Genomic DNA, 10582 nt, shown 5'->3' on the forward strand with positions numbered 1-10582 from the left:
TGTGGGAATTCCTCTTCATATTTATCTCTACAGTGTTGAACAACTCGCACTTCTATCACAAGACACAGTTTTACATCTTGATGCTACTGGAAGCATAGTACGACGTCCTGGAAATAAGGGTAATAAAGTATATTATTATGCTGGGGTTATACAGACAGAATCTAACAGACTGTGTGCTGTAATAGAAATGATATCTAATGAACATGATGCTGGTAGCATAGGTGCTTGGCTTTTAAAGTATCGTTCTTTCTGTACAGTTCATAAGAAATGGGCTGCGTTTCGAAAAGTGGTCACTGATTTCAGTTTTGCAATCCTGAATGCTGTTTCACTTTGTTTCAATAGTTTAGAATTGAAGGAATACATCAATATGACATTTCACTGTATATATAACAATGATGAATTTTCTTCAAATGAAATTCAATTGCACATATGCTATTTTCACATGTTTAAATTGATGGTCCGAGATGTTGATAATTATTATCAATATAATGTAGTTGAACGTCACATGAAAGAAATTTTAGCCTCAGCATATAATATCAATGATTGGAAAATTTTTTGTGCATGGTTCAGAAATATTTATATTGTAACCAACTCTGATACTAAAACTGCAATTTTTAAAAATGCTTTTCAGAATTTATTGAAAATTTCTTGTTCTTTGGATAATTTCACTGAAGAACAGAATAAAGATCATTTTGTTTTTGACTTTGATAAAGATAGCCTAGGAAACTTTGAGTCAACTAATTATTGCCAATTTTTCAAACAACTTTGTCTTACTTGCACCTTGGGTTCTGATGATAACTTTCCTAAAAATTAATATAAACATCAGGAGTTTTTTAATTTTTTTTTTAAACACTATATGCCATTTGTTCCCCCTATGGAGTGGCATTCTGTTGATGAATAAAGAAAGGCTGAGTAATGCTCCAGTAGAACGATGGTTTGGTTTAGTTAAAAATATACTTGCAAAAGGAATTATGCGCCAAAGGAGTAGTCGGATAGTTAGGAAGCTTAGAAAATATATTTTATTCATACTTAAAGAAATAAAGTTCAAAATCCCCAAAACAAAATGTTGTAGACACGATCTAGTTGAGATACGTGATGACGGTCTTGCTTCACAAGAAATATGGAAAAAGAAAGAAAAGGTTCTACATAACAATTTTTTGGGAACATCAGTAGGGTGCTAATGCCGACTGAACGCCTCCCCCCACCCCTTTTAACCTTGAGACGTCACACGACCTTGAATGACGTCACCTAACCTTGAACGTCGTACACGTAGTATGAGCTTGAATGCGGTGTTTGACCTTGAGTGTGGGGGTTGACCTTGACGTTCGACACTTCGACTACCTTGAGCTTGCTCCATGGCATTGAATGTTGACCTTGAATGAAATCGTGACGTGTACAAAATATACAGTGGGGTTCGGCGTTGCGGTGTTTGACCTTGAGTGTGGGGTTTGATATTGACGTACGTCACTTCGACTACCTTGAGCTTGCTCTGTGGCATTGAATGTTGACCTTGTAGCTCTCATTTGGGTTATGGTGGGGGGGAGGAGTTGGGCTTTTATAAGGAGTGTGGTGTGAACGTTTCACTCATTTCAAATTCTCCTTATCGTACGGTAGATATTTCTATATACAAGATGTATTCGTGCGTTGATTGTAAAAAAAGTTTCACTCGTAGTGACAACCTACGTCGTCATCAGCGGGATTCCTGCACACCCGCAAATGGTGATGGACCTCCAACATCGAAGAGGCAACGGTTGACACCCCCAGCACTTCCAACACTGCAAACATGCGTTTGCTGCAATTTGACTATTGCAAGCGATCAGATGAATGTACATCGGAGGACGTTGCAGCACAGAACAAATGCATGTGTTCAATATGGGGAAGGTGTGAAAATTGTCAATACAGCTTTCAAGTGTCGAATTGTGAGCTACCGAGTGGACAGTGAAAACCACCACATGGATTACCCAACATTCTTCAATGAAATTAAGCAGAAAGTAGTGAAACTACTCGAAGAAGTGTTGGATATCCATAAATGCATGAAAGTGAACATGGAAGTGTTTGGGCGGTACAGTCTGCAAACTAAGGATCTTTCAGACATCAAATCATTTAATAGTCCCAATGAAGTAATTGATCAATCGAATGATTTGGATGTGGTTTATAGCAGTTTTGCAGATAGTTTAACTGTTAAAGCAGCGGAATTTCAAGATCGGGATTCAGGTATGTGATCTAGTCAAAATGTTGATGATGATGGACTTATAGAGAAAACCCATATTTTCAGGTTGGACCATTGAGAAAATTTTGTACTTGGAGGTGAATATCAACAAGTATAGCCCCTTCGGAGGGTCTTCTTACATCAAATTGCCAAGGTTCATCGAATTGAAGAAAAGTGTGGTGAATGTTCTTAATCAAGATCAGTGCTGCTTTGCGTGGGCTGTGACTTCAGCTTTATACCCTGCCAGTCAGAAACTTAATGAAATTTCATCATACCCCCACTTCTCAACCGTCTTGAATGTAGCAGGTATGGAATTTCCAGTTAAGTTGAAAGATATTCCTAAGTTTGAGGTTATGAACGATTGCTCTATCAATGTTTATGGGTTGGAAAATGTTTTTAAAAATGGTAGAATTGAATATGAAGTTGTGGGTCCGTTACACTATTCTAAACGTAGATTAAATAGTCATGTTAATCTGTTGATTATTACAGATGATTCTGGTAATAGTCATTATTGTTGGATTAAGGATTTATCGAGACTAGTATCATCACAAATATCTGCCCGTGGTCATAAAAAGTATTTTTGTGATGGTTGTTTATTGTACTTTGATAATGAACGAACTTTATTGCGACATCAGTTGAATGATTGTAATCACATATCGACAACGACACCATCCACAAATTTCAGGGTTGATAAATTTGGTAAAAGGGTACCTGAGAATATTTTGAAATTTGAAAATATCGAGAAACAGTTGAGGGTTCCATTCGTTGTATATGCTGATTTCGAATCTATTCTGAAACCAGTGCATACTAATGAGCCAAATCCTGCTAACTCTTATACAAATCGAACATATCTTCATGAACCATATGCTTTTTCTTACCTCATAAAGTGCTCTTTTGATGATTCTATATCTAAATTTGTACTATATAGAGGTGCTGATGCAGCTAAAGTGTTTGTGTCAAACTTGGAGGCTGATGTCACCAATATTTATCACAAATATTTGAAGAAAGTCATTCCAATGAGTCCATTGACTGATGAGGAAGAGCATGATTTCAATATTGCCGCCACATGTGGTATATGTGGAGAACCATTTGGTGATGGTGATATTAAGGTGCGTGACCACTGCCATCTAACGGGGAAAAAAAGAAATGGAGCTGCACATAGTATTTGTAACCTCAATTTCAAATTGCCCAACTTTATACCCATAATTTTTCATAATCTCAGTGGGTATGACTGTCATTTGTTCATAAAAGAGTTATGCACAAACAAAACAAAAGTTGATGTCATTGCTCAAACTAAAGAAAAGTATGTTTCCTTCACGAAACATATAATTATGGAGAGAATAGTAGATCACAATGGAGTGATGAAAAATAAGTTTTTGAAATTAAGGTTCATCGATAGTTTTAAATTTATGGCTGCTTCCCTTCAAGAGTTAGGTGACAATTTAGATGAAAAACATTTTGTGGAAACAAGAAAATATTTTCCGGAACAGGATAAATTCAAACTTATGAGGCAGAAAGGTGTTTTTCCGTACAGTTTTATCGATTCTTTAGATAAATTAAATTATTCTAGTATACCATCAAAGGTGGACTTTTATGATAAATTAAATGAAAAACATGTTTCTGATGAGGATTATGATAGAGTAAAGCAGGTATGGAACACATTCAATTGTCAAGATTTGGGTGAATATTCTGACATATACCTAAAATCTGATGTTCTACTGTTGTGCGATATTTTTGAAAATTTTAGAAATATGAGTTTAGATACATATAAACTGGATCCTGCTCACTATTTCACTTCTCCAGGTCTTTCTTGGGATGCTATGTTGAAGTATACGGGTGTCAACTTGGAATTATTAACTGATATCGATATGGTGCATTTTCTCCAAAACGGTATACGTGGTGGTGTAAGCCAGTGTTCGGAGAGAAAGCATATTGCAAACAATCAGTTTCTTCCAAATTATAATCCCGAAGAACCTTCATCTTTCATAATGTATTCGGATGCAACAAATCTGTATGGTCACAGCATGTCTCAATCATTACCTTTTGGTGGGTTCACTTGGTTGACCGCCAGTGAAATATGTCAGTTGGATATCAATAGTATTCCAGATGATAGCCCCCAAGGATACATACTTGAAGTAGATGTGCATTACCCTGTCGAGTTACACGATCTACATTCGGATTTACCATTTTTGGTTGAAAGTATTATACCACCTGGTTCAAAGTCCAAAATACCCAAACTTATTCCTAATTTGAATGATAAAAAGAAATATATCGTTCATTATAGGAATTTGAAACAAACGGTCCGTAATGGTTTGATGGTGATGAAAACTCATAGAATTCTCAGATTCAATCAGTCACCGTGGCTGAAAAAATATATCGATTTAAATACAAATTTGAGAAATAAGGCTACTAATAAGTTTGAGAAGGGTTACTTCAAATTGAATATAAATTCCATATTTGGCAAAACGATGGAAAATGTAAACAATAGAAGAGACATTCGAATTGTCACACATTGGGAATCCATAAGAAGAGGTATGGGTGCCAATGCTTTGATAGCTCGTCCCAATTTCAAAACATTATCCATATTTTCGGAAGACTTTGTCGTCATACATATGGATAAAGTTAAGGTTTGTTATAATAAACCATTGTATTTGGAGTTCAGTATATTGGATATGTCGAAAACAGTCATTTATGATTTTTTCTATGATGTCATCAAAAAACATTACGGACCACAAGCTTCTCTTCTCTATACCGATACGGATTCTTTGATACTGAAAATAATGACGGATAATTTTTATAATTTTATGATTGCAAATGTTGACAAATTTGACACTTCTAACTATAGGTTGGGTAATAAATTCAATGTGCCAGTTAGCAAATCGGTGATTGGAAATATGAAGGATGAACTTCCGAGTGATCCCATCATCAGTTTCCATGGCACCGGTGCGAAAGCATATCATGTACAAAGTGTGTCTGATGAAATAAAGAAAGCAAAAGGTATTAAAAAATCCGTTATAAAAAATCAAATTTCAATTGAAGATTACATTAGGATTGTTGAAACAGGCGGTATAATATTTAGAAAGATGAATGTATTCAGGAGTGATTTACATGATATTTACACGTTGATGTGCAATAAAGTCGCGCTATCACATAATGATGATAAGCGATTCATCATTCCTAATACCACCAAGACATTACCTTGGGGCCACAACGATATTGAATTCTATCAGACAAGTTCCGAACAAAATTTAAGAATTCTTTTGAATGTACTGAAAGATGAAAACAGTATAAGTGACAAGAAATTAAATTTACTCATTGCCTTATTGGAAGAGCAATCGAGTAATTGAATTTTTTCACTCATTATCTGGTTTGTTCAACAAATTGTAAAATTCATACTTGTCGAATATTTCAAACGAATTATCCTACCCCACTTCCACTCCCACTCCCATTCCCACCCGAAGTGGTAGGAAGCATACGGCTATAAAACATGAGGAGGAGGCCACAGTTCATCATTCGATTGCAGTCTTCCTTCGAAAGAACCAGCCAACCTGAGATACCTGCCAGCCAACTTAGTTAAAGTTGAAAATTCCAAGCAGCTTGATGTAAGTACACACTTCCATACTTTTTATATTATATTGTCTAATATTTTCATTTTCTCTTTCTAGAATCATGTCTTTTCTAAGGAATGCTCTGATGACCCCGATTACCACTCTCAGTGAGAGACAGTTGGAGGATGTAGAGCGGAGGAGGGTGGTTGTCCTACAGGACATCATGGTACAACCACCAGCTGCACCACCAGCTGCAGCTCCCATTCCACCACCGGGGATGACTTCCACTCAGGAAGTGGCGGCTCCCATTCCACCACCGGGGATGACTTCCACCCAGGAAGTGGCGGCTCCTGACTTGAAGTTCTTTTTCGAGGACTTCAAACCAACCCCGAGGAGGAGATTGACCCCCCACCAACTTTGTTGACATTCAGTGGACAAACTTCTTCGTCAGCACCCCAAATCGAAGATTTACTGAATGTCTACAACCCGGACCTGGACGAGTCTCTGGCGGATTTATCGCATCTTCAAAGCTTCTTATCGCCCATCGAACTATTATCGCCCATCGATTCAGGGGATGAGTTCGAGAAACCGGTGAAGAGGGCCAAGAAGATGAAGAAGTCCGCACCTGTGAAGAAGTCCGCACCTGTGAAGAAGTCCGCACCTGTGAAGGCATCCAAAGCCAAAGGTGGGAGGGGTGGTAAGTTGAGTGCTTTTCGCAAAAAATGTGAAAAGAACTCACCTTACGTTGGTTGGCCTACAGCACCCCTTCCAGTGATGGAGATGCAGAACTTGGTGGAAGTCGTCGCCCAGGTCCATCGGGATGCGTCACCCCCTCCAGTCACCCCCCAGGTCCATCGGGATGCGTCGCCCCCTCCAGTCACCCCCCAGGTACGTGTTGAGCATTCCGAACAAGAGGTTGTCCCGGAAAATGTCCTTTCACAGACTGTGGTAGAGGGTAATAAACTCGAAGAGTCTATTACCTATGCACAGTCTGTGAAAAAGAGATATTTGAAGAAGAAGGTTGTGGATGGTTCTGATTCCAGAAAAAGGGCCTTGATGTCGGAAATTTCCACCATCGAGGCCCAGAAACTTGAATTAGAGAAGCGACTCTCTTTGCTTAGGGCGAAACTTCAAGAAGAAGATTCGCAACAAGGAAAGAGTTTGGCTTACATCCAAAAATATGGAATGGGATGCCATGTGCCAGGGGTTCCTCAATACCTAACCCCTTTTGTAAATATATTTTTGTTTAGTTTAAGTTAGATGTATATTTAGAATAAAAAAATTGTAATTTTAGGAATATAATAAAAACTTGCATGTTAATTTAAAGGTTATTTAATAAAGTCTATGTTATGTATGAAAAAATAAAATAAGGAATATTGGAGTGCATATCTATTTTGGTTGTTGCACACAAAATACTGCGTGGTTGGGGCAGTATTTATTCCTTCATTCTAGTCATTTTTTAGTCGCATGTAGTATATAGAATAAAATTAGTTGAATAGAATAATTGTATAGAATTTCCATCATTTGAAAGTGTGTGAATTGTAAAATAGTTATTTTTTCTAGAGAATAAATAAAAGTGATTCTAGTAATGCTCTGAGTATAATTCTAAAACCTTTTAACACTTCTCTCATCATTACTTCTCTCAACATTATTCAAACAAATTTCATTTATGTGAATGTGTAAAAATAAAATCATGAATCTAATGAATATTATATTGGATTTATTCCCCAATTCTCACATCAATATTTGAATAAATAACCTAGTGGGTCTTTATTTTTCACATATTCCCCCTCCCTTACTCTACCCCACTTTCTTCAAATCATATAAATAAGATTGTATTCTCAATATTCTTCAACTTGTTCGTTCATCATGAATCAAGCAACACCAATTATTCGGGAAGCTGATTCCACCAGTGAACCTCATTTTGCCCCACCAGAGAATTGGTCCTATGGTGACATTCAAGTTGCTGTAGTTGATTCAACATCTCCCGATGATGAATTCGATGGGTATTCAGATACAACAATAGAGCTGAATGAAGAACAAGATGTAACCTCAGACGAAGATGAGTTTGAACATGATGAATTTGCCAGCCCAGAACTTGTGGATCAACTGTGGCTTGAAGATCATCAAATCGCTCCACCAAATATCATCGTGGTGGTTGATTCTCCCCAACCTGACATCATCATTATAGATGATGATGATGATGATCAGGTACGTTAGGTTAGGTTTTCCTCGGAGTGCACATAGTACCTGGTTGGTGCACACGGAATGCTGCGTGGATGGGGCAGCATTCAACCTAACCACTCTATTTGGTAGTAGTGAAAAAAATAGGCCTATATCGGTACACCCTTGCGGTGAAACGTTAGTTGTTTCGCTATAAAACGAACTAATTAGAAAATGGAAACAGTTAATCATTATCTTTGAATATCTTTGGAACATTATTTTAATAATGTTGATAAAAATTCGTATCATAAAGAAATTTCAAGCAATGTATATTCGGATAAGTAACGAAGGGAAAGGTTGTATAGGCGATCGCGAAGCGATAGCTTCGCGATCGCTTCACGATCGCTTCGCGATCGTGAAGAGATCGCTCAGCAGGCCGCTTCGCGGCCTGGGGCGCTCAACATCCGCCACTTGCATCCGGGCCGGATGCAAGTGGTGCATCCGGGGCGCGTTTTTTGCGACCCCCACCTCCCCCCCACTCCGCCTCCCACTATACCCCCTCCTGTGCAAGAGTATAAATGTAGGAGTTCCTCAATGTAATCTTCAGTTGAGTAGCTATCGTCAGCATGTCAACATACCAGGAAGCCGATTCCACGACCGGACCCCAGGCGGAAGAACCTACAGCGCCACTCCCGGATCTTCAGTTGGAGGATTCCGATATGGAGAATCCAGATATGGAGGCCGATTCAACCACCACGCCTCATCACCCTTCCACATCTTCGGTCCAGGTACTGCATGTGACCAGTACCGAAGACCACTCCGAAGACTCGAGCAGCTCGGATGATGATGACGATCTCTGGGACGACGACGCATTTGCGGAGGAAATGGCGTTTTCTGAGGGTTCGGTGATGTGGCAGTACTTCCCCCGACCCGATGACAGCGACGACGACGACGACTTGTAATCCTTTCCTTTTTTTTCCCTATTTTTTTCCCTATTTCACCCATCCTTTATCCTTCCTCGGAGTACACATTTTGTTTGGTTGGTGTACACGAGACACTGCGTGGTTGGGGCAGTGTCTACCTCCCTCTCTCCTTTCCACCTTTGAAATAAATATTCTGAATTACAATACCAATTACTCTTATTGACTACACTGAATAAACACCCCTCGAATTTGAAATATTGTCTTATGAAAATTATATTTCCAAATCTTGACATGAATTCTGCAATTGTTCAGATAAGAGAGAGCTAGTATGTTATCAAACAGATTCAAATCCACTCGGACGCTTAAACAATCATTTTTCAATGTGATTTATTTTACAAAGATAAGATATTCAGAGAACTTACATATTCTATAACACATTTGTGCATACCTCATATGTATATGGATGTACATTTTAGAGGTATATACATATATTACAAACTACCCTTCGTATGATTATGTGACACTCAAAATATTCTATTTCTTTGACTGAGTGATCAATCTTATTATTAGATATCTACACTTTGTTTGTAGCTCTGAAAAGAGCTGTATTTTTGTTGATCCGAAAGTCCACGGTAACTGCTCCGCAGATGGGGTGTTGTTGCAATCTCATTATGAGATATCTACTCTTTGTTTAAATAATGTAGCCCTGAAAAGGGCTGTTTTTTTTGTTGACCCGAAGGTCCACGGTTACATCTCCAGAGGTGGGGTGTTGTTACATATGATACAGACGGCTATTCTCCTAAAGTTGGTCAAAGGCCTATCACATGCTTTACACCATGTTTGCCCCATCTCCATGAAGCGGGCGGTGTAATGAATGTCGACGTGCTCATAATACCCTCCATTGTTATTCCGCACAGAATAAAAGCGGAAGCAACACCAACACAACTTCTCTATTTCACCGTCAATCGTTTTGATCCTGACATGGCTATCCGTTACACAATACAAATCTAACGGATCATCCAATGTCTCAGTGATATTCAACCACTCAACATTGCCAATAACTACTCCGCTGTCGTCAGTCTCGTGAGTCGAATCTGTTGCGATACCTTCATCTTCTTCTTCAACAAGACCTTCTTCATCATCATCAATATCTAAATCCCCAACACCTTGCTCAATTGCCTCATCGTCTTCGATATTTAAGCCACCTTCTGCACCTTGCTCATTCACCTCATACTGCATATCTCCACCATCATTTTCTTCGTCAACACCCACTATCTGTCCAACGTCTTCAAACTCTTCCACCAGCTCATGGTTATTAATATCTCTCTGAGATAATAGTGCTAACACAGCAGCTCTCTGGGCAGACATATTAATGTATTCTTGTGGTGATACTTGAATACTGACTGAAGTTTACAATCACTCACCGATTTTTATATGATTTTTGACAGTGGTGGTGGTAGCTCCCTCCACTCTACCCCACTCTTCACGGTACCTGTTTATAAGAGGGAAACATGGGAGCGTGAGAGTGTAGTTAAATTCATCGATTGAATATTTGTACATCTATCAGTGAATATGTCTTTCCCTAAAGAGTGGGATACAAAACCGACAATACGCGGCTTTCCAATCAAAATTGGCAAACATATAGTGTGTTACAACTGCCATGGGTATTGGCCTGAAACATATATCAACCCATGTACCGGCCTGTGTCGTAGATGTGTTGTGGCAAGCAATCCAGACCC

At 38.7% G+C, this 10582-nt stretch overlaps 1 protein-coding gene across 1 annotated transcript; it reads left to right on the forward strand.

Moving 5' to 3' along the window:
* Positions 1–877: 877 nt before the first annotated feature.
* Positions 878–5800, forward strand: LOC141483992 (uncharacterized). Its single transcript, XM_074179128.1, has 2 exons — positions 878–2214; positions 2276–5800. The coding sequence occupies exons 1-2, from the start codon at positions 1632–1634 to the stop codon at positions 5554–5556; spliced, it is 3864 nt and encodes a 1287-aa protein (XP_074035229.1). The 5' UTR covers positions 878–1631; the 3' UTR covers positions 5557–5800.
* The last annotated feature ends 4782 nt before the right edge of the window (positions 5801–10582 follow it).

This window comes from Leptinotarsa decemlineata, unplaced genomic scaffold, assembly GCF_025532065.1.
Source record: "Leptinotarsa decemlineata unplaced genomic scaffold, Ldec_3_MD MMD2_tig00004307_RagTag_RagTag, whole genome shotgun sequence".
Lineage (NCBI taxonomy): Eukaryota > Metazoa > Arthropoda > Insecta > Coleoptera > Chrysomelidae > Leptinotarsa > Leptinotarsa decemlineata.

Bases quoted from the DNA above. Each gene is read 5' to 3' on its own strand.
- LOC141483992 (XM_074179128.1), top strand. From the start codon at position 1,632: ATGTATTCGTGCGTTGATTGTAAAAAAAGTTTCACTCGTAGTGACAAC. The intron at 2,215-2,275 runs GTATGTGATCTA...CCATATTTTCAG, and splicing joins ATTTCAAGATCGGGATTCAG to GTTGGACCATTGAGAAAATT.